This window comes from Magallana gigas, chromosome 1 (genome assembly GCF_963853765.1).
Source record: "Magallana gigas chromosome 1, xbMagGiga1.1, whole genome shotgun sequence".
NCBI lineage: Eukaryota > Metazoa > Mollusca > Bivalvia > Ostreida > Ostreidae > Magallana > Magallana gigas.
This window is the reverse complement of record NC_088853.1, coordinates 24,784,645-24,810,564: the sequence shown is the minus strand read 5'-3', so window position 1 is coordinate 24,810,564 and position 25,920 is coordinate 24,784,645. Positions and strand designations below refer to the sequence as shown.

Here is a 25,920-nt window from a genome sequence, read left to right as displayed (position 1 = left end):
CATTTAAGTTGAGGAATACTTTATTGTTAAGGGTGTTCCCATTTTATAGCCATAAACTACCAATGAAGCAAAAATAAAATATACAATTCGATAATTAACAAACGCATAATGTTACACCTTTGCAATTGATAGGTTATTCCTAATCAAATCGTAGTGGAATACATCTGTTCACAGGCATGTATGCTTCCTGTCAAAGTCAGTTAATTTCAAGTACAATTCGCGTGAAATTTTCACATGAAATCAGTAGGAAAAGAAACTATGCACTTAAAATTCAAATAAGACAAATCACATAAATTTCACTTCACACAAAGTTCAACGTTAATTGCACGTGATTGTTTCGTGAAGCCTCTCCTTTTTTTCCGTTAATTTTAAGTAAAATGCGCGTACAAATTTCACAGGAAATCAGTAGAAAAAGAAACCATGGATTTAAAATTCAAATAAAACAAATCACATAAATCTCACTACACACAAAGTTGCACGTGATTGTGTCATAAAGTCTCTCGTTGTTTTAACGTGAAGTTCTTTCATTGATCTTAAATTAAATATACTAATAGTTTACCTGGGAATTTATTTTCTAATAAGTTAACTTGCGCCATACTAAATTCATTACCAATTCTTTATCATTTCAGGTAAGAACATACACGTGAAACAAAAGTCGGAGTCAAATATATGTCCATTATAATACAAGCTGATATTGTCATTTTTAACACTTATTTTACATCGTCCCATTAAACTTGATTTTTTTAACTGCACATTTACAGCTATTAGTAAGAAAAAATAATAAAGGACATTTTTTTATTTCATTATTATCAAGATTTTGATGGGATGACAAGCCTTTTAAAATGTAAATTATTTTATTGTTTAGAAGGGAATTGCAGAATGAAAAAAATACTGTTTTAACGACGTCCTTGAAATATACATGCACGATTTCGTCATGTGAATTGGTAAGATTACTTCCTGATATATTACTTTATCACTCATTCGGCATACTGCGAACACATCATTCAACAATGGTTTTAGACTCTGTTTACGTCATTTTCTGCATACTTTGTCTGATATTATGGGTCGAAATTTTGACACTAACAGATGCCTATGGTAAGTAAATATATACACTACTTGTACACCACTTAAAAATTATGTTAATTAGATAGTGTTGACAAAAAAGTCAGGCTATCTTTTTCAATAGTTTCGAAATATAATATAAAGGTTTGTCTTGTTTAAGTATCGATATATTAGGTTTCGCATGACCAAGATTTTCTTTACAGTTTTGATAAGTATTGAAAACAAATGAAAGCAATGTATTAATTTATTCTGTAGGTCAGTCAGCAAGTAATATCGCCCTCCACAAACCTGCATTTCAACAGAACGCATTTATTTCGGACCCAATTGACCCAAATGAAGATAGCTTTGACGCCGGTAATGCTGTAGATGGTTTGAAGTCCGATCTCAGTGGACTAGGAGGTCAATGTTCTCTCTCTGCCAATAGTAAAACCACGGCCACTTGGTGGATAAACCTCACACGGCTCGCAAATATCCATTACATCATAATATATTACAGGACGGACAATGTTGTTTGGGGTAAATATTTTTAATCAAGTGTACATGTTTGGCTCTTGTGTAAGGGACCCTATAGTGATCAGTCCGATTGTTCATCCGTCCGTCTATTCGTCCAAAATCTCTTGTCAATGGCACGTCTTCTTCTCCCCTTTACTCAACCTGGCTCATACTTCACTTTAAGAGCGCCTAATGGTAAAATATGCAATGACATTGATCCAGATCTTACGTTCTTGGTTAAGGACATATCACTACTGGCTCTAAATACCCCTATCCGTATAAAAATCCCCTGTCTTCCCCTGTCACCCCCTGTGTTTTCACTGTCATCCCCTGTACATCCCCTGAGTGCCACTGTACAGACTTATCTAAATAAATCTTTGTGCAGATCATACATTATCTAACCTTTGTTCAATCTCGCTCAGAGTGTTTTCTATCAAAGAGTGTTCAAAGACCTTGAATGACGCTTCTAGGTCAATTGCCAAGGTTATACATGTATCCGATCATGCCCTTTTATATCAGAGCATATTTACTTTACCCTTAACCCTAGCTTGTTGTACTTCAAATAAACAGAGGTTTTGGATTAAAGGATGCGCAGCAATATAGCCATATAGTGAAAATGTAGTAAATCTTAAGAAATCTTCTTTACTCCCAAAAAACTGAATGATTGGTAATCATGTCCACAAATTAAGGCCCCTTGGTCAGTGGTTCAGGTCGTGGGGGGGGGGGGGGGGGACAGCCATATATTGTGTTAGTGAAAATAATGTTTAAAAACCTCTATACAGACACAGAACACGGATTTATAAAAAAAAACTAACTGCATATTTAGATAAAAAATAATCCGGACATAATTACTTATATTTCTTTTTACCTGCATGTAAGGCAAGGGTTATGCTTTGGAAAGGGGGGGGGGGGTATGTATTTGTCTTATTTTATTCTGCTCAGGAATTTTAATTTAAAAAATGATCCAATTCACATGTTAGGAAAGAAATATAATACATCTGCCCATCAAGGTCATTGATATGATATTATGAAAGCATATGAAAGGAGTTCAGGAAAGAGGATTATAACAGATAATGAATTTATCTTTCTTTGCTTCTACAAAATGGAGTTATCTTCCTTCGTTTGTTCATAGTTAGTAGTTAACCATTAAATATAATGTAATTTAAAAGTTGTATGACCAAAATAGTATACTAGCCACCTTGTTTTAGTTTATCTATGAAAATATATAAACATAAAACCAATTTGAAAGTTAACATATCTAGGGAAAAAATAATTTGTATGGAAGCTGTACACCTTTTTAGTAGTAGGTTATATACAGGTTATAAGTGATAGGTCCGGTGCTAATATATAGGATTAAGAGTCCCCCCCCTAAAAAAAAAGAAAACAGGGAGAGAACTCAAATATTTGCATTTTCCAGTGTCTTTGCCTGTGATAACACTACGTATCGATTTTGTTCTTTATAAGCCATAGCTTTAAAAGGCGTATAATTTGGGAGCCAGCGGGGTTTGATTATCTACATGTATATTTAAATATATAATCGTACAGCGTCTTAAAATTATAAAAATATAAGTAATCAGGAATCATTCTTTGAATATTATGAGGTGATGATTTCGGTCGGGGCGTGATCAAATCTATGATAAAGTCCTTCGGGCTTTATTAGATTTAATAACGCCTTGGCCAAAATTATCACCTCATAATACTCAAAGAATCATACCTTATTCCTAAATCAAATGCATTTATGCGGTTCCTCCACAATTTCTTGGGCTATGGTACTCAGATGAATGTAACGGCCTATTGGCCGCCTGTTTAGTGATGTTTTCACGATTATTTGGATGTTTGAATTATTTACAACCGTCTTTAATAAACTTAAGCCTTCTAAATGTGTATATTATAGAATTTAGAGTATTTTATCCCATTTTGTAGTTAATTCCACTAGAAGATGTTTAGAACTTTTCATTTCTTTGCAGATTCATCAAATGGCTACACCTCTAGATTCTTGGGTTTTTCTATATATGTCTCAAATACAACATCTAAAATTGATGGAGCATTGTGTTATAAGGACAATATTTTCACCACAGAAACAATACCAGCAGTTTTTAATGTCACCTGCGCTGTGTATGGACAGTATGTTATTTATTACAACGAAAGACTCCCAGGACTTGTGTATCCACATGGTTATTCCAAATACGCGTTCGCTGATATATGTGAACTTGAAGTATATGGTTGGTTTCATCATATTAAAACACACTATGTAAAATATTATACTAAATAATATAGTATGCTACATGAACATTGCACTTTTACGTTGTATAAATAACTTCGTGTAAATTCTATTCTAGTAAACAAAACATTGCAAATTTAATGTATTATTTTTCAAGAGTGTGACATTGGATATTATGGTTATAACTGTACTGAAACCTGTGGACACTGCGTCGATGAAGCAGAGTGTTCCCCTGTTGATGGGACCTGTCCTACTGGGTGCAGTGCTGGGTATTTGGACAGTTGTGTAAGACAGGTAAATCCGATTGATTTCTAAACCGTGTAAAATTACGTACTTCTTTATTTTGGAAACACACATAATGTTATGAATTATCCTGATTTTTTTTATTTTTAGAATGTAAAAGTGGAAAATATGGTTTGAGATGTAATGAGACGAGTGGTCATTGTTCTGACCTAATGTATTGTTCCCATGTTAATGGCTCGTGTCTTACTGGGTGTATGCCGGGATATGAAGGAGACAGATGTCAACAAAGTAAGAACTTATAATACATACATACAAGCTGAGCTTTAATGACAGGACTATAAAAATCAAAGTACTGAAGGTCGGGCTTTTTGGTGTGTCTTTATGCATATTGTTTAGTATAGTAAAGACTGAAAATCGCTCTCTCTCTCTCTCTCTCTCTCTCTCTCTCTCTCTCTCTCATGTTTTAAATGTCCCCAAAGTGTCAGGCTATACACAAAAATATGTCTTTCTAGTAGAAACAAGTTCAACAGTTGCTGCCTTGAATTTTGCAACAAGCGTTATACATTCAATTCCATTTTCTTCAACGCACAGCAGTGTAGTTCGTGAAAATTCATGCGCATTGTGTCCAAAACGAATAGTCTGTTTTTAAAACACGTTTTTAATAAGAAAACTGAAAAAGATAGACATTTCTCTCGGAATTAAAAAAAAACCAAAATGCCAACACTTTTGACAAAACGTGGCTCTTTGTGTAACTATTTGGTACAGCGGAAGCTTTAACTTTGTCGCTGTTTGGTTTTTTGATTACTTTTGAAGTTGTGCTATTTATAGTTACATTGGCCATTTGCCTGTCTACAACCAGGACTCTACTTTCAGCAGAGCCCGGCTAATTAATAAAATTATTTCAAAATTTTTGCGAGCAATTGATATTAACTTTCCGTTGATTACTGCAGTATGCAAGTTCGGATTCTATGGAATTGGTTGCCTTTAAGAATGTAGCAGCTTTTGCAAAACATCACGTGACTGTGACCACGTGTCTGGCGTTTGTAGACACGACTGTAGAAATGGATGGGAGGGTGATGATTGCTTTGATGGTTAGTCATATTAAAGTTTAAACATGAAAAGAGCGTTATTAGAGAAATGTTTTGAATTCTGAAGCTAGAAATACATCACAACACAATCAATTTTGTGACGTCCGGTGATTTGTATAACGTGATGTGTAAAGAACATTATTTTAAGTTTTTTTTTATAAATCATAACTTCAATTCATTTATTAATAAGCTGAATGTATACCAACTGAATGTGCTGATATCTTTCTAAATAAAAGAAAACTACAAGCAAAAATGAACTTTAAACTCTTTTAGGATGAATTTAATGTTTTGTTTTTTTATGAATAGCCTCAAAATAGATTCACATATTCTGCTAAAAAGAGGAAATGTTACAAATAAGGGATACAAAAGTGTCATATACCTGTCGTTTTTATTTTTCACGATCTTTTAAAGTATCAAACATTAACGAAGATGGCGAAGAATTGGAATCTAAGTTTCATGGTTTTGTAGCGGCGTTTTGTGTTTCACTGGGTTTGAATTGTATCCTTATTTTGCAATCTTCGTTGTAAAACGGTAAATAGTATGTTAATCAAATTCATTTTAAATTTGTAAGACTAACCGGGTATGTCACGTGACATTACATCACAGCTGCATTTCAATGTTTATTTTTATTCAGTTAACGACGAGCAAGTCCAGGGGTGGCAAAGGATCAAGTTAATGAAGAAAAATACAGAGGAGATAATGATGTTTCCAAAGAGGCTTCTAACGAAACGTCATCTCAGGAGCTTGGTGAAATTAACAAATCAGAAATCTATGAACCATGTCAGTAAATTACTACAAGACAAACAATGAAAAGTGATTTTTGATGTAAGATGACAAAACTACATTCTGCTAGATTACAACAGCTTCTAATATACTTAATAAATATAATACTGTTGTATCAATAGAATTCGCTATCCACATATTTTGTTGTATTCGTGGGTAGCCGCATCCAACAAATTGGCATCTTAGTCGAAAAAAAATAATTTGAAAGGGTTAGTTTTCTTATTAAAACCAAACAAAGACGCATCAACGAAATCGCATTACTAAGAGTTTGCAAAATACCCACAATCCATTAAAGTTTTGCCCCATTTAATTTGAATAATTTCATATTAAGTGTGTGTTAGTTGTTTTTTTAAGCCAATTACGTTAGGAGGAAGTAAATCCTAAGGACTCTGCAAAAGCTGATGGCATATTAAGTAGAATGTACCACAGGGAAATGTCTCTTAAGTGGGTTAAGTGACAACGAACGATTATTCTTCTTAAAAGAATAAACAGACCAGGAAGATATCTGCATTATGATGCAATTTTAAATATTGAAATATTAAATATGTCAATGTTCGACTGGTCTACTGGTTTTAAAAGTTAAACAAATAATGATGATAAATAACAACATCAGTATTTACATTAGTATTTTACTTGCTTTTTTAACAAGAAACTTTGAAGGTACATTAAACTATTTTTGTTATTGAACTTTCACATTTCACGATTCAAAGTACAAGTATTGCGCATCAACATAGATTCATAGTTCCAATGTAAATATATACATTTATAGTATTTGTTCTATAAATACATCCAATATTTAGATATATAAAATATATGTACATATACGTATTACTCTTCAGAAGAGCCACAATATAATTTGAACAAGTAGTGGTTTATAATATATGTGTTCATATTTTTTTGTTTTATATTTTATTTAAAATATCGTATAAACGAGGGATATGATTTTATTTTTATATGAAATACGTATGCGTAATTGGCTTTAAAAAAACAACTCGGTGACTGTGCGTTGCCACTGAATTTTGATATTTACAGAGAATTGATCTTGAAAAAATAATAAATAACATTTATTGTTTTCGTTAAAAAAAAACTCGGGAAGTAAAAAAACACAACATAGAGGTTTTTTTTGTCAATTTTAGTTAGCTTAATTTGATATAGATCTCCTCTTCCTTAACGTTAACATAAATTTTCCTCCCAGAATGATTGTGTTACTGTGGACTTTAATCGTTGGATTCCACAGTTATGTTTTCTGCTATGGTAAGTGATTATTGTTCATGATGTTTTACATATGTACGCAGCACTGTTAAGGCTGATAATGTAAATATCATCGGGTTTAAACGTTTATAAAACGATGCATCTATTATTACAAAATATTTATGTAAAGTTATATTATCATGATTTAAATGTGATATTAAATGAAACAGTATAGTGAATGCTACTTTGTATGACACTTAGTGTGCTCCTCTGAATTGCCAGTCACGTAGTATGTGTTGATAATTATCCCGAATGGAGGTCAAACAAATTTCAATATTACAAGGGCATATCCTTATTTAAATGATGACCAAATTCTACTCTTCTAATAGATTTTGAAAAAAAGCTGCTGCTTTTCACATAATATATCTTTTATAAGAATAAATATCGGAGAAATGAGCTCCGGTTAGAATTTAAATGACTTTCGCTTAATATTTTACGCATTTGGTAATTTATTACATAGATTTAATCAAAGCAGCAGCACTTTTTAATAAAATAAACATTTCCTTGTTTTATATCCAAAATGTCGTAATAATCTGTTAAGTGTATGCCCTTGTAAAAAGCGGACTTAGATAAGCTTCCCAGTGTCAAATACATCGAACTTAAATACACTAAAATAGAAATAATACACCTCTAAAAATAACCACATTTGAATCAAAAAAGAAAAATAGATAAGATTTATTGGTATAATTCTTGTTTTAAGATCAGTTCTGGTCGGTGCGACCACAAAGTAAACCTTAACAGTGCTGCGTAGTGTCCCTTTACTTTTTGTTTCTAAATCACAATGTCCCTTTTATTTACTTTACGTTAACTAAGTTAATCTTAGGTTTCTTTCCCCATCACTGACCGTGCAACTTTTCCGTGATAACGAGTAGCGTTTTTGTAATCGAACGTTTGTTGGCATGATTCGACAAACATCATAGTAAAATTTTATAAAATTCTTAAAAGAACACAATTATTAACACCATGTTTATTCCTACTGATTATGATAAAACTTTTCATGGTTTTTTTTCTAAAATAAATAAAATCACTTGTAAATATGTGTTAACAATATAAAACAATCTATAAAGACTTAAGAGTGTCTATAAAATGAATTCACCATACAGTAAAGCTCTGATTGGGTGAGTGAAAAGATACCGTAACACTGATAGAACTGGATTTAATAAATTTTTGCAAGTTCCCTTGTGTATCTAAATTTTCATTCACTCACGTTAATAATGATAAATTGACGCGTTGAAGAGCTAATGAATCAGTGTTGTTATGCATATGTGTGTTTATACTTTTGAAAAATTACGCACTTTGAAAATTTTTTTTAAAGTGAGTTTAATTTGGACAAAATCAACGCACTTTGATTTTTTTTAGAATACGTTAAATTACAAACCAAGTAAACCCACTTTGAAAAAAAAAATCTTCAAAGTGCGTTATGAATGTACATCAACATTTTTATTATTGAGACTCTTAACGCACAATGAAAAAACATTTTTATATCACAACTTCTGGAACTGAATATCTAATTTGTGGATAGTATGATGATTTGTTAACACTCGTGAATCTAATTTAACGTATTAAGAACGGGGATAGATTGAGGGTTTACCAAAAATACAGGTCAAATACAGTGCATCATTTAATTGATTAAAAGAAGAAGGTCCCCTTCCCCACATTTTTTCTTCCAAAATACTAGTATATAATATTCAGCAACTTTGGGTAAACAATTAAGATTTGAAAAAGAAATAAGGTCTGTGTAAGTACATGCTATACTATTGAAATACGAGCTGGTCGAACAATAATTTTTTCCATTGGTATGTTAAAGAATCTCAGTAACCCTCTTTTAATATTCTAATTAAATAAATCACTTCAAAGAGATAATATTAACAATAACGAACATTTAATTATTATAAACTTAAAAACAAGCAATAGCATGTAGGTCAATTTTCTCGCACTTATCTTCTAAAAGATCATATTGTTTTTGATAAACAGAACTAAGGTATCCTTTTTTCTCATCATCATATTTGCAATAAGTCAGTTGAAATATATTATACATTGATCTCAATTTGTCATACACACACACACACACACACATATATATATGGCGATGAAGTTTATGTCATATTGTATCATGGCTGTGGTGTTTTCCTTTGTAAGTAAAGTGTACAATAACTGGAATTACACCGATGGGCGGAGCCAACAAAAACTGTGCGTGTTAATAAGTTATTGAACATCAAGGTAATTTCAACATTTAATTTCTGCCTTGCGCAATCGTTTTTTTAATAAAGACAATCTTTTGTCACTTAAAATAAAACATAACATTACATTTCTCATAAACTGATAATTGCAATGTCAAAAAGTTCAACTACTGATATGAAATGGACGTGCAGGTGTTGTATGAGGAAGTACAACTACCACGTGCACCAGTTTCCATTTTCTCAGGGACGCGTACGTTCATTTTATTAGATATATCCACAAGCTTCCTCCGGTTCTTTCTTTGGACATTTAGGTTTTGGATGATCTAATGCTTTCGAGACCGTGCATGCAATATCTGCATTTCCACATTTGTAGGCCCGCACTCCCATTTCTGACCGATGTCCCGTTCGACCCATGAGCTCCTGTTCATCAACTAACTCCTTTCTGATAAATGGCCGTTGCGCATGTTCTTTTTCCGGAATGGTTGGTAAAGTTTCCTTTAAGACGGGCTTTTTCAAAGATTACCTTCATCATAGATTTTAGTTATTTAACACCGACTAGTAGCGAGCCGTAACGAGGGGCGAACCTGCAAGTGGTCCCCTTATAAAGAAAACAAAAAACTTTAATTAATTATAGCTGTACTTAACATTCTTTTAAATAAGAATCAGAGCTTAATTAAGCACGGCATTTTCTTAACAAGAGAAAAGCTGTCAATGTGACAGCAAACCGGGTTTTCTTTTATGAGAACTGTATCCATAATCCTATCAACACGTATCCAGTGAAATGGAGTACCCTATATGCAATATTTTGCCAAAAAATGACTAAGTTCAAAAGCTGGTGTTTTTTTCATCAATTATCAGAAATCAAAATCCTAGCAATATGCATATCTCTGATATATGAACAATTGATCTGCATAAGAACAACTTCCTATCTTAAAAACTGTAGGAGGAGTTATCCATACAATGAGGGTACCCTATATGCAATATTTTGCCAAAAAATGACTAAGTTCAAAAGCTGGTATTTTTTTCATAAATTATCAGAAATCAAAATCCTAGCAATATGCACACCTCTGATATATGTACAATTGATCTGCAAAAGAACAACTTCCTATCTTGAGAACTGTAGGAGGAGTTATCCGTACAATGAGGGTACCTTATATGCAATATTTTGCCAAAAAGTGACTAAGTTCAAAAGCTAGTATTTTTTTCATAAATTATTGGAAATCAAAATCCTAGCAATATGCACACCTCTGATATATGTACAATTGATCTGCAAAAGAACATTTTCCTATCTTGAGAACTGTAGGAGGAGTTATCCGTACAATGAGGGTACCCTATATGCAATATTTTGCCAAAAAATGACTAAGTTCAAAAGCTAGTATTTTTTTCATAAATTATCAGAAATCAAAATCCTAGCAATATGCACACCTCTGATGTATGTACAATTGATCTGCAAAAGAACAACTTCCTATCTTGAGAACTGTAGGAGGAGTTATCCGTACAATGAGGGTACCCTATATGCAAAATTTTGCCAAAAAATGACTAAGTTCAAAACCTGGTTTTTTTTCGATAAATTATCGGAAATCAAAATCCTTGCAATATGCACACCTCTGATATATGTACAAGTGATCTGCAAAAGAACAACTTCCTATCTTGAAAACTGTAGGAGGAGTTATCCGTACAATGAGGGTACCCTTTTGGCAGCCGCCCGCCCGCCCGCCCGCCATTTTCACCATTTTAATAACCGGATTTTTCCGTTGGAAAACCCGGTTAAAAACGGAAGAAAACGGGGAAAGGGGGGGGGGTGTTGATCGACTTACCAGTCTGACAGTAGTGTCGTATCTCTTTGTTATGTAGTTCCTTGTGAGCGAGTCCTCCATTGAATGTCTTTGTTGACCTGACCGTGAACTCAATGAATTTACCCCGGTTATCCTCACCAAGAAGAAACTGATTACATTCCAAAGAATGATGTTTGTCTTGCCCCTCAACAACAACAACTTGCAACAGTAAAAAAAAACCACAGTGTTTTGAATGGTTTCTGCGTTGTTCATCCCAAATATTCCATTTTCCCAATTTACTGCTTCATCTTCCGTAAGTATGGGGTCAGCTTCTTTTCTTTTCCCTCCAACTCCTCTGCTTAATGCATCCTTCACTGTACATAATTTTTCGGAACCCTGCAAATCTTGGATCCGCCGCATCGAGAAAGTTTTTGTCATATATTTCACCATCACGTAAATATCTTAAACTACCACAGCTAATGTAATAAAGAGTTTTTGCAGAATATTCTTTACCGTCTTTTCTGCGTACTCTCATAATAAAGCGTCCTAAATAAAAGTTAAGCTGCACCATGGTTTCGATTTCTGGTATTAAGAGTTCCAGCCCTTGACACTGCGCGTTTCGTTCACGCCGCCAACTTTCAAATATGTTATATGACCAACGGGTAATTTTGATCGTGTTGCGATTTTCTTGACTCTCTATCAGAGCTTGAATTTCCTCTTCGTCAACTCCACAACCAAATCGTGGCTCCTCGGGGATTTGAAAATGTTCACTTTTTGTCACCACGTCTACGTCCATGCCAGAAACCCTGCAATTCTCTGCGTCGAAGCTCATGTCAAAATTCATAAGATTCTCCTTGTCTGCATCAAAATCCATGAAATAATCTTCAAGTTTAATTTCTCCAAAACAATAGTTCATTTCTATTTCTTCGAAGGCCTGAGATAAAATTAAGTCCTCGTCATTTGACAACAAATGCAGGCCCAAATCTCGTAAATCACCCGTGATCACTGTGGGAAAGCTGCAACCAGACATCTTCTCTCTTTAACAGCCGGTCAAACAATGCGTCGAAGAATATACTGGCGGGAAAATGAGAATATGCACGCGGTCACTTGACGAAATCATTTTTTTATTGGTCAAAATAAATATCATGCATCAGAAACGCTTATTAAGACACTTACTTTTGGTTAAATTGAAAATCAGGCATCAAACACTTGTCACAAGACACTCACTGATTTTTTAACTGGCCCATGATACAAGAAAGTTATTGATTTCTTATCATGGTGTATCATATCACATTAAGCTAAGCAAGGTTAAAACAATCATTAATTGTTTATAAAACTATCAACTATTTTCACTAAACTATGAACATTTTTTTCAAAGTGCATTAATATCGACGATATCAACGCACTTTTTTTTCAAAGTGCCAAGTTTAACACACTTTGAAAAAGAATGTGCATTTCAAGGTGCGTAATTTTTCAAAGTGCGATGTAACATAGCCTATATTGTATTGTATAAGTCATAGCTTTTTTCCATTAGGCCTTGCTATTGCTATCCGTTTTTGTCGTCGTGCGTCGTGGGTTATCAATTTTACATTTTGAACTTCTTCTTAAAAACTACATAGCGAATTGTAACCATTTTTGGTGTGAGGCATGTCTATGGTAAAAGGAATCTAAATTGTGAAATTCTCTACTACCCCTGGGGCACCAAAAGTGGGGCAAAATATGCAAAAAAAAAAAGCCAAAGTTTCAAAAATCTTCCAAAAATCTTCATTCTACTCCAACACATGTGAGGAAAAAACTGGTTTCATGGTTATAATGTCCATGAAGCCGTCTACCAAACCTGTGAAATTCATGGCCCCTGGGTCAGAGGTTCTGCCTCTAGGGTGGGGCTAATATGGCCATATAGTAATAATGTATTTAATCTTAGAAAATCTTCTTCTCTACTCCCATATAAATTTGTTAAAAAACTAAATGTATGATTATGATGTCCATGAAGCCCTCTACCAAAATTGCGGAATAATTCATTCCCCTGGGTCAGTGGTTCTGGCTATAGAGTGGAGCCAATATGGCCATATACTAAAAATGTATTCAATCTTAAAAAAAAATCTTCTTCTCTACTCCCATATATATTTGTTAAAAACTAAATGCATGATTATGATGTCCATGAAGCCTGCTACCAAAATTGTGAAATTCATGAAATGTAAAATGTAATAAATCTTTAAAAAATCTTCGTCTTTACCTCTACCTAAATTGTGAAATTCATGACCCCTTGGTCAGGGGTTGGGGATATTTGGGGGGGGGGGGGGCAATATGTCAATATAGTGTTAATTGTTAATGTATATACTATATCAAAATCTGTTTCCCTATTCTCACACATCTGTATGAAAAACTGACTTCATAATTATGCTTCCCAGGATGTCCTGTACTAAAATTTTAAATTTCATGTCCTCTGGAGTATGGGTTTGGACTCTAGGGCAGGGCCAAAATGGATGTATAGGTGTTAATGTGTATAATGTTTAAAAATATCTTCTTTACTTTCACACACCTGAAAGGAAAACCGAATCCATGATTTTGTAGACCAAATCTTTCACCATAATTCAGACAGGGAGATGGTCGTCATTACAAATTTATAATTTTTCTACTCCAGAATGAAACCCAAATAAATGAATATATGACACTCCTCAACAAGTTTGTGTATGGGTTATATGCTACTCAGGTGGTCGCTAAGGCCTACTGGATTCTATTAACATAGTCTGCATTGTATTTTTTTTAAAGAAAATCTATGTAGACGGCCCACAACAGTTCTCTCCCAAAGTTCGACCTACAAGATAAACAATGCATCACTTGCTAATGATGGCAATTTACAAACTGACTACATTAATTGTGCCCAAACTAATACAAATGAAACAGAGGCATGGCTACAGGTGGACTTTGGACATTTCTATAGCATAAACAACGTAAAAATCCGTAGCAGAAATGAAGGTATGGTTTAAATTTAATTACATTGATTGTTTAAAACATATCCACCCAACATTCTATTTCAGATGTATGTATATATATATATATATATTATGTTAGATTATGGTAATATAGGTAGTCAATTGGTTTTAAAACCATCTGCTTAGGTTTGACTTAAAGCTCCATGGTCCTTTTTTTGTTTGCTATTGCTCTATCAAAAGATTTTCCTTACAAGCCATTTATCTTAAAACGTTATATACATTCGCCTATTTCCACTGGTCTCCTTAGAATATTAGAAATATTCAAAGTAAATAAAACAAAAAATACGCTAAAGGAACTCAAAAAATTTCTAAATAAGCCAATTGCACCGAATGCATGTTCAAAAAGAGAACCCTTCGGGTACGTTCCATGAATAATTAGGTTTATTTAACCCACTAATTATGCATCAATTGTAAAAACAAACTTCAGAAATATATGTGAACAAAATGTACACAAGTTTATTTTCAATTTGCTTAAATATTTTGACCTTTGTATATAGCTATATCAAATTCGTAATACAATCATACCTTCCTACAGACATATTTTGCAATGTCTATCATTATACACATATTGAGCATAACCATCGATTAAAAGCGTACACAAAATTTGATACAAAAACTGGTTTAATTAGCTTTAAGAATCATATTTGGAAACATAGTGTGTAAACGATTAAACAAAGTATAAGCAGATAGGTCAGTATGAATTCTTTCAAAATAGGTGAATTTGTAGTAGATGCAATGTGTTCATTCATTGTCCCAGGCAATTAAAACACCGAAGCATGTCAATCTGCCCTGCTAGTAACCATCTATCGTAAAGGGAAACCAGGTTTGTTTGTTTAAAAATACAGTTTTCTTCTAAATATTGCACTTTTGGGAACATTGGAGATATTGACTCTAGCTGTGTCATTCAAATGTTCTTTACATTTTAAGGTCACCTGAGTCTCTCAGGTGACCTATTGCAATTGGTTTTTGTCCTTCGTTGTGCGGTGTGCAAATTTAACATTGTTAACTTCTTGAAAACTACAAGGTCAATTGCTATCAATTTTGGTGTGAAGCATATCTATGGTAAAAGAAATATAAATTGTGAAATTCATGGCTCTACCACAGGCGGGGCCAAGTATGCCAAAAAATCAAAATTTTCAAAAATCTTTTCTACTCCCACTCATGTGAGGAAAAAATGAATGCATGGTTATGAAGCCCTTTACCAAAATTGTGAAATTCATGGCTGCTGGGTCAAGGGTTCAGGCTCTCGGATGAAGCCACTTTGGCCATGAAGTGAAAATGTATTAAATCTTAGAAAATCTTCTTCTCTACTCCCATAAGTATTTGAATAAAATTGGAGGCATGGATACATGTTTAATGTCTACGGACTCCTCTACCTAAATTGTGAAATTCATGACGCCTGGAACTAACTGCATACTTAGAAAAAATTATTAACCTGTCACTTTTAGGAATATTTTTGCATTCACCTGCATGTAAGGCAAGGGTTATAGCTGGGAAAGAAGGTGTATGTATTTGTCTTATTATTTTATTCTGCTCATGAATTTCAAAGCAACGTGAGTTAATTTACATGTTTTGAAAAGAAAAATAATGAAGCTATCTATTAAAGTTATAAATAAGATATTGTAAAAGCATCTGAAATGAGTTCAGGGAAGAGGGTTTTAACACTTAATGGGGTAATCTTGCCTTGCTTCTTCTTCAAAATTGAGTTATCTCCCTTTGCTTGGTTATATTTAGTAATAAATTATTGAATATAATGGTTTTTTTTTAATAAACAAGTAGACTTGTTGATAGTAAAGTTATAACTAGTATACTATCCACCTTGTTTTAGTTTATGTATGAAAACATAAACATAAAAACCATTGTATAAAAATGCAAGTGTGGGAGAAATACTTTCTAAAAAAGTTGAGCACTTTTTTAATATAAGGTCATACACTCACTCTCTTAGGACCTTTAAGAATAATACATACCCTTTTTCATTGCCTGAAACAGCCCGAAACTCCAATTTCAGCCCGAGGGATGGCTATTGGTCAAGGGCTGATATCATCTGTATCACATATGCCAAACACTTGTATTTATTGCTAAGTATGTAATAAATAGCTATAATAGTTCTGTATGAAATATCTCAGACAGGAAGATAATTTTATAATATTATAATTTTTCTACTCCACAATGAACCTCAATTAAGTGCATATATGAGACTCCGAGACAAGTTTGTGTATGGGCTATGGTACTCTGTTGACCGTTAAGGCATATTGACCTCTTCTTTGAATAGTTTATGGATCATCATCTTGGAAGCAATATCGGTTCAGACAATTTTACCTAGATGTCTCGAACTCATCAGCATCAGAAACAACAACGACACAGAGAACTCGATGTTACACAGACTATACAACGGTTCACGGTCTCCCCCCAAACATCATAGACATACCGTGTAAACACACAGCTAGATACGTCATTGTGGAGACCACATTTGACGCACCTGAGGACGATAAATATGGTGAATTTGGTCCTGTTCTTGAAGTCTGCGAAATAGAGATTTATGGTATATTATTCATGAATTTCTTTACTATCAATCATACAAGTATATCTGATTTTTTAGTGTACGACGCACCTGAAGATGATCATATTACAGGTGCGATCCTTGAACTATGTGAAATAGAAGCTATGGGCAACCAAATTCAAGTTTAAATTTGACGAATCAATGACCAGAGAGTTTTCTGCCGAAATCATGCAAGGATATACCGCGGTTGTTATTTTTTTAAAATATAACACAGGATGAATCTCTGCCATTTATGCAGTCAACTGAAATGTGACTAAAAGTTGACTGAATGGCATAACTCTGCCATTCAGTTACCTCTTTTGACCTTTCAGTTAATATTCAGTTGACTGAGTGGCACAAATGTATCCTGTGGTACGCAATTCATCAGTAAATTATCAGAAAATTACAACGTTTCAACTTTAAAATGATCCCAAGTATCAAAACCTAATCCTACTATTCATAATGTCATATACGGATTTTTTAGTGTATTTTAATGATCTAATATCGCGCATTTCAATTTATTAAAACTAACATACACACAAGTCCTTAATGTGTCCACATCATACCATCGGTGATTATTGTTGTATAAACTTGAACCTACGCGATCTCAGAATGTTTCCACGCAAGGTTTAGTTTTTCTGTTTAATTTTCTATAGCATTTTTTTTTCCAGTATGTAAATTTATTTCTATAGCTAAGTGATTAAATTACAAGATTTGTCTATACTGACCTTAGTATGAATGATATTAATTATATGTTTACACACGGCTAACCGTCGTCTGAGCAATAATATCGTAAGGTTAATTACAAGGAGGCCCGTGGCTTGTACAAACATTTTCTTGAACTTCATTTTCTCCCACACCTATTCTCGATATATTTTTATTTATCAAGTGAGATCTTCTTTCCAATTTGAATTTTAAAACAAGGTATTACTATACATATGCGCACAGGATTATCCAATAATATTATGTTTCCCTTTTCTGCCTTGAACCCATACCCTATTACACGATCAATAAGTATTTATCCAGGGTACGTTTTCACCGTATGGATGGTGGTCCAGGGCACAGATGTCTGAAACTGAATATTTATTTTATTAACATGATAATTGAGAAGAGGAGACATAATTTTTTTCGTGCAGATCCTACCAGTACCCCTCTTTTTTTCTTTTTCTTTTTTAAAGAGTAGTATTCATGATGTAATATACACTACTGAATTCAAAATCCATTGATATTCCCAAATATTGACTGACATTGTCTGACATCCACTGTACATTGACTGTACCTCACTGTACATTTCACTGACTAACACCGTACCCCACTGTACATTTCTACTGAACAGCACTGTATTCCACTGTACAGTCCTACTGACTTCCACTGTACCCCACTGTACAGGGCACTCACCAGCACTGTACCCCACTGTACGCCACTGTACCGGGCACTGACCATCACTGTACCCCACTGTACGGCACTGTACTATTAATTTGAGAAAAAAAAATCAGATTCCTAAATCTTCAGTATATTTTTTTTCCGATATTTATTTTTATTATGCTGTATAAAGCATTATTATTATGTATACAGATAACTTGACAGGAGAATGCAACAGGTCGTTAAATTTATTTAATACGTTTTCTTTATTAAGTACATGTCATTATGTTCATTCTGCCAGTCATTCGAAAATATCCCTCCTTGTTTTTTGTACACATGTCCAAATATCAAGACTGCCCGCTTGACTACACAGGTACATTTCGAAGATAGCGTGCGAGTTTCTAGCTCATTTGTTAATTGATTTCTTTTGATTAAAATATTTAAATATACATTGCAAATGTCGGGTTTTAATTTTACAAAATACCACCTACTGCAGAATACATTATAAATTTTAAACATAATCAGTGACATATTAAGCGGTAATTAACTATATCATTACATGTAATTTCAGCAAATAATAAAAGGAAGGATTTAAATCAAGGAAGGTTGTAACATGTTGTAGTATGCGTAGATGTGCAGTTTTCTTAATATATGATTTACTTTTAAATGTTTAAGAAATAAGATATATGAAATGCCCTACGCTACACACTTTTTTGTAGAGAGAGAGAGAGAGAGAGAGAGAGGCAGATTACAGGTATATCACTTTCTGACAATATTGTATTGGTGTCATTTGCAAGCGTAGAAAAGTTCACAATAAAATTTATGTTGGAAGTGGCGGTTGCAATGCCGCAACGGGATTTAAACGTGCTTATACCTTTTTGACTCGGGGCCTCAAGTTTTAGCACTAGAAAATTCACACGAGAGAAAGAGAGAGAGAGAGAGAGAGTGTGAGAGAGAGATCCATCTATCAGAAATCGATTAGAATAATAAGAAATTGATTGTCTATTAATCTGCTTCTTTTACATATCGATTATTGTTCTTAATGTCTTACGTTTATTTTTGCCAACCAACTCCGTGGTTTTAGAAAAATATCTCCAAACTTTAAGTCGAAAAATGAAATGTAATTATATGGATAATATCACCCCCCCCCCTTTTTCTTCCCGAATCCACTTGATACCCCTTGCAGTACTGTGTTATGTCGAAGCGATTCATGTTAAGCATTCGGTTATAAAAATTAATGCATTTTTTGTTAAATTTTGACCTCGATGTGTAATCACTATTACATGTAAATAGATATAATAAATCCCACTTTTGTGCAAACATTACATGAAACTAGTCCTACATGTAAGTAAATTATAATAATCTTTTAAGACAGATTTTAAATGATTATGATCCCAATGCACCCGGCAACCATAATGATTTTTTTAATCAAAAGTGAAAATTCCGATTTTTTGTTTTAACATTTTCCCCGACGTTTACATCTATTTATTCCTAGGCCCCAACACATATACATAGGTGGTCAGTTTTCACACCTTGACACAGTCACCCGGCCGTATGTATAGTCTGAGCCTTTCTGTTAGTTCCGGGTTTTTCGTTGTTCCCAGAGAGACAAAAGATTTTTTTTCTGTAGACATACACAAAGTAGGAGACAGTACACTGTCGATATAAAATATTACTTTTTAGCGTTGACTTTCAATCATTAAGAATTTTTAAGACAATCATTGAATAACGAACTTCAAATCATTTGAATCCGTGGACATTATCCCGAAACTAAAGATAAATACAAACTTTAATTTGTTTAATGCCAATATGTAGATTTAGCCGCTGTCAACATTACTACATGTTACCGGTAGTACTTTATTTAAATACTAAAATATTCGTACGTTAGCAGAGAGAGAGAGAGAGAGAGAGAGAGAGAGAGAGAGAGATTTTATAGAAGATTTGAAATGCTTGCTATGATACAATATACTGGTTTCAGTAAATGAAGAAAAAAACCAGAAGAAAAAACGTTTTAAAGGCCGAACTTTTTTACCGGGTGGTAAATCTCAGGTGAGGGCGGGGTTTAATTTCTAGAGGTGTGAAAGCGATCTACCTGCGATCGTGAACGCTGCTAATCACTATACACAGGAAGCAAATATTACACAAGTCAGAATTCGTCATAGTTTGAATATCTTTTTGTTTTTATGACCATACGAAGCGATTTTATACGGAAATGTCGTCCGAGCACGTGTGTAATGCACAATTAAAAAAAATTCAGTAAACTAATTCTGCTTTAAAGATTTAAACCAGTTCATTGTGTTTAGCACTTGACATCGTTTAAGACGTTAATTTTAACAAATATAATTGTATAGGAAACCATACGATCAGAAAAATATTCAATTGAATGTAAAAGCAGCCATTATACGATGACAACTAATGGAGTTCGTTTTCCATGGAGTGACGTTTTCGTGCAACAAGTTCCAATTGAGTGTATAATAAGTAAATACAGCTTTAATAGCTCATAAGTTTGTTTAAAAAAAAAAATTGTATGCATGTTTTGGGCTGCATGCTCATTCATCGTCGTGAAATTTATTAGGTTATATACATTCAACATGATTCAAAAATAAATTGCGTATTTTCAATTACTGAATAATAAAACTATTTTTCTCATTTATCCGACCCTTACACAATTCACTTATTACGGAAAGAGAAAATAAACATGCTTGCCTATTAATTAAGGTGTCGCTTATAATTGAAGAGATGCTAAAATTAAATTGTGATGCAGCAAAAATATTGCGGGGGGGGGGGCTTATGTATGCCTTCCTGACTTTGGAGAATAGTTACAACCTGAGAGAGAGAGGGGGGAAGGAGGGGGTATATTTTTTCTTATTAAAACTGTTACTACATGTATATCATCACATTCTTAGCTGTGCAAGAGAAGATACATGTAGATGTATTACATATGTTGATAATGAACAGTGTTCAAATTCAAAAGTATATAATTAAAAGTACCGTAATAGGGTGAAAAATTATTTGAACACTGTTCGTTATCACCATATTTCATCTTTAATTTAACACAATACTTATTTTGATATAAGCGACTGGTGGGGGGGGGGGGGATGAGGATTTATAAATGTTAAACATGTTTAATAACCGACTTGATTTAAATAATAAAAAAACGCATTTAAAATGATTAATATAAAGAGTATTTCGTTTATTCATACATGTTATGCTTTAAAAAAAAACCTATTTCAAATGGATTTAATAATCTAAAGACCACAAAAACCCTTATAAGGGAATTACATAATATCTTGAACAAGGTGTCAGACTGACAATTTACAAGGTTGAATATTGGGACATTCACACCTTTTGATCTACTGAAAGTATGTATACTATACACAGATACTGACTCGCTAATCTTCCTATGAAGTAAAACTTCAAAGACATTTTAAGGTCCAGACCAGTTATCTTCTCTCTTTTGAAAAAAAAAGTCAGTATGTTGAGCAATATGGTGGAATTTTTTTTATCGTTATAAAAGTTGTCCGTCCTCCACATATATGTTACATTAAAGTTTTAAAATTCAGATAATTTAAAACTATCTATAAATTGTAATTCATAGTTTTAAATTCTGTGAATTTTAAAACTTTAATGTAACATATATACTAATATTTATTTGACAATATTGATTAAATGAAATTCATTGTAAAAAAGAATCAACTAGATGTTTAGTTACTAAAACATTGATTTTGAAATATATAAAAATATTTCCCCCTTTTTATTGAATAAGTTGCTATATTTTTTATGATAATTGGATTCCGAGTTTTTAGATAAATACATGCGTGGGTGGGAGGATTCGGGGGGGGGGGGGTCAGAGGATAATTCAATTCTTTTAAACTTACATAGTACAACTATCCAAAATATTTCTAAGCTCCCCCAGAAAACAAGTATCCCTGCCCTTTCCCTGGAAAGAATTCTGACCGCGCATGTAATTATATATGAACTTAAAGAAATAGAAGCCCATTTTTTCTCTTGTAAGCAATAGGAAATAATCAAAACAAATCCAGATTTTGGTCTCAAATAAAGTAAATATTCAATTCATTGTTTAAACATAATAACTTATTAAAACATACTAGGTACAGTGGGTTACAGTGGTGTACAGTATTTGTCAGTACCCTGTACAGTGGGGTACAGTGCTGGTCAGTGCCCCGTACAGTGGTGTACAGTGCTGGTCAGTGGGTAGGTACTGTGCTGTCCAATGGAGTACAGGGGCTCTGTACAGTGGGGTACAGTGTCGTACAGTAGCTCTGTACAGTGGGTGTACAGTGGTTATACAGTAGATGTCAGACAATGTCAGTCAATTTTTGGGAATATCAGTGGATTTTGAATTCAGTAGTGATATAAGTGATACGCCGATGCGTCTATTTACCCGATTAGACCAAAAATTAAATTATTGAAAATTATTTTAAACGACTCGATTTTCATTACTTATTGGAGTAATCCTTTTAAAAACTTTTTAACCGAATTTCCTCCACACTTATTTAGCCAAAAAACGACAATTGTTTGAAAATTGGACGGTGCCGGTATGAGGCATGTATTTTTTTAACTACTCTAAAATGCATTATATTGTATCAAATTTAGGGTGTAAGACAACTTGCCGAGGTAATCTCTGCGATGACTCTGGTAATTGTACCAATGGGTGTAAAGACGGATACGGAGGACCTGCTTGTGATATTCAATGTCCTGCAAATTGTAAAAACTGTGACAGCAAAACTGGACAATTTATCAGCTGTAAGTCTGGTTATTGGGAGGACACTTGTAATTCACCCGATATATATATATATATATATATATATATATATATATATATATATATATATATATATATATATATATATATATATAATGTAATAGTGCTACACATTTCTTATCTTGTCTTAACAGGTGAGAAATTGAAGGATTCAAACTTGAAAATCCTGTTTAATTTGTATGGGGTAATTGCAGCTCTTATAATCAGTCTCATCGTCAACGGCTACATGATAATATGGTATGTTTAGTATTACATTTCCTATAAAATTTCCACTAAAAGGGTTAACGCATGTATATTTCACCTAACTTTCAATTATTAATACTGAGTATCACCCGTGTTATATATTTTTATTGCAATTAAACCTATGAAGTTTTACTAGAAATACTGTTTAAATGAGATTATGGTTGTTTCGCGAAAGGTCCAAAAATGGAATCAATAGTATATAATTCTAAATGGTAAAATTATAAGGCATATAATTAGATTAACTACCCAGCTGATATATTGATATTAGTTGACATGTTTCGGGAGGGACATTGGTGACGTTTGGTTGGTTACAATCAATTTTTAAAATACTTTTTTGTCATGCCCCTGACAAAAAGAATCTCGAGATATTGTGTAGGCTGTACATAAATTGCGTAGTACACAGTGTCTCCTTTATATGGTTACTTTACGTTGTACACTACAAGACAGTCTGACCATTTAATACAAATGCCAAAAAATCAATGCCACGTAAAATGGGCATCAATTAATTTGTTTTTTAAGTCCCGATAGTACTCTTTTATTATTTTCCTGCATTCATGATTTTAATGAAACTAAGATAATTTAAAACAAAAACACACTACAAATGCCCTGGGTGTACGATACTGTAGTACAGACGTATTAAGATATGCCTCTTATATTAGAGTAAATATACTGTTTACAGGTAAATATTCGCTCCTTTTGCCTTCGTTGTTAACGGGCTAATTTAAGACTGTGCGAATTCCAATGTATCCAATTGGCTATCTTTAATCACACCTGTGTCTGAGCAAACTCAACACGTGGCGAAACTGTTTGCAAGTGTAAAAGAGCGAAAATTACACGGGGCCAAAATAACTCTGTATAAAGTATTTGATTTGATTGATACAGGATTTCAATACAGGACAAATGCAAAGGACAAGACGTAAAACAAGAGGCGATGAGTTGTAATTCTCCTCCTCAGGATTTCATTTTAAACCAAGAAATATATGAAGCAGTGGAGGACAACGCCGAATACCAAGAAATGGGTCAACCCAGTGGATCTTCTCATTACGATCAACTCCAAGGGCGAAAAACCTAGTTAATTAACAATTATTAGTAATCAAACAAGTAGTCAGTGGGTTTGTTATAAGATTAAAGCAAATTGGTTGAAATCATGGAAGCTATCTGGTCAATTAAATGAGATGAAGAGAAGAACAACATGTATAAACGCGTTTGATCGTGATCGCAGTGAGCAAAACAAAAACTTTAGTAGTTTCTTTTGCTGCAAAAAAGTGAAATCTTAGTATTCGGAATTTTAGAAATATGTATTGATTTGAGGGAAAACAGAGCATTGCAGACAATTTTTGTACAATTTACTTATCACATTTATGATATGAACAAGCGCAATTACTTAAAAATGTTTTCGAAAAAAGAAACATTCAGATATGCTTCCAAAAAAGAATATTTAATATCGGCGAAAATCTTTTGGTTTGTTTTTTTTTCTTTTTTTAGGTCATAATTAAGACTGTTATTATAGTATGGTCTCCAATTACTTGCATGTTCTATATGTTTATCTATATTAACATATAATATCGCTGTTTCTATTCATTATTGCCGACTGTGAATACGTGTTGGTAACATAATATAAACTATAGCCTAGTTTTTAGCTGAAAGATTTTTTTTTTTATATAAGTGCGTGTTATGCTTTGTTTTTAATGTTTTAGTGTCATTTTCTGAGCTCAAAATAATTGCTTTCCATATGTTGACATGTAATCTTTTTTGTATATTTTTATGATTTTTACTCAGCAGTATGTAGTAATAAAGACGCAGAGTCTATGTATATGTACATTATTTTGTTTTATCAAACGGGAAGGGGTTGAGAAAACACGTAATCAAAAACATATGCTGGTGTATGCACGAGCGTAATTCTTAAGAACCATATATTTAAGAAAGTGATCACAGACGATATTGATGCATAAGTGATTTTACATCCGTATCCTTGTGAAGGGTTCTTTCTCTTAGCCCTCAATAAACTTATCCTGTGTTTCATGGTGTATGGGAAAGAGATGATGTAATATGCTAAATCAATGATCTAAATATATCGAATCTCATCATCTTTCTATTAATATAATCCTGTAAATGTATGAAGAAAGCATATTACACAATCGAATGTCCACAAATTCAGTACTGATGTGTAGGTCCTTCCCATTTGATATTCTGTTTTGCTTTTAACGTTTATATTTTTGTCTGTCTTAGTTAAGCATACTTTAAATTACATGTACGTGTACATCTACGTAAAATGTTTACATGTTTCATTACTTCTTTACATATATATTTAAATATAGTGAAAGTGAAAAAGATAAAATTTCGCGGGGGCAAAATAACGTTTCATGACTAAGACTATGATCACACACTTCAGGCACAAAGGGATAAGTAAGTAAGCAGATGCGAACGATTATGATTTCTTGTGAAAAACATCAAATAAGAGTAATGATTTCAATCTTTAATGGAGTTTCTTTTCTTTTTAAATTGTTTTGTATATTTTAGCTTTTTTTAGGTGTGCAAACATTATAATAAAATATTGGTATTATCGCTTTTCCTTTTTTTCAATTTCTTCATATTCAATAAGTGAGAAGTAAATACAAATTACAAATCCGTTAATTTCCCACTACTCGTTGAATAAGACAGAGCTTTTTAAAAATAAATCATATTTGCGGGAAGGAAATAAATGTTTAAAAAACGTAAATATAAGCATTGAATCATTATTTTTAGAAAGATGTGGTTTCATAACTGCAACGATGAGTGCAAACAAATTATCATAACGCGCTAACGCGTGTTATTTAATTTATATGCACACACCGTTGCAGTTATTAGACCATATCTTTGAAAAAATAATGATTCAATACTTAAGTAACTCTGAATAGAT

General features: G+C 33.1%; 2 protein-coding genes across 3 annotated transcripts; both read left to right on the top strand.

Moving 5' to 3' along the window:
* Positions 1-969: 969 nt before the first annotated feature.
* LOC136269744 (uncharacterized) lies at positions 970-6,966 on the top strand. Of its 2 annotated transcripts, XM_066089046.1 has the most exons (8): positions 970-1,095; positions 1,318-1,578; positions 3,522-3,776; positions 3,933-4,069; positions 4,169-4,306; positions 4,969-5,109; positions 5,518-5,637; positions 5,741-6,966. In XM_066089046.1, the coding sequence occupies exons 1-5, from the start codon at positions 1,011-1,013 to the stop codon at positions 4,193-4,195; spliced, it is 765 nt and encodes a 254-aa protein (XP_065945118.1). In that variant the 5' UTR covers positions 970-1,010; the 3' UTR covers positions 4,196-4,306; positions 4,969-5,109; positions 5,518-5,637; positions 5,741-6,966. The 2 variants fall into 2 exon arrangements, with proteins under 2 accessions (XP_065945118.1, XP_065945127.1); XM_066089055.1 differs by lacking the exons at positions 4,969-5,109; positions 5,518-5,637.
* Positions 6,967-7,000: 34 nt separating this feature from the next.
* LOC136276608 (uncharacterized) lies at positions 7,001-25,483 on the top strand. The gene is made up of 6 exons (XM_066089029.1): positions 7,001-7,143; positions 13,868-14,074; positions 16,364-16,633; positions 22,610-22,759; positions 22,913-23,015; positions 23,904-25,483. The coding sequence occupies exons 1-6, from the start codon at positions 7,086-7,088 to the stop codon at positions 24,091-24,093; spliced, it is 978 nt and encodes a 325-aa protein (XP_065945101.1). The 5' UTR covers positions 7,001-7,085; the 3' UTR covers positions 24,094-25,483.
* The last annotated feature ends 437 nt before the right edge of the window (positions 25,484-25,920 follow it).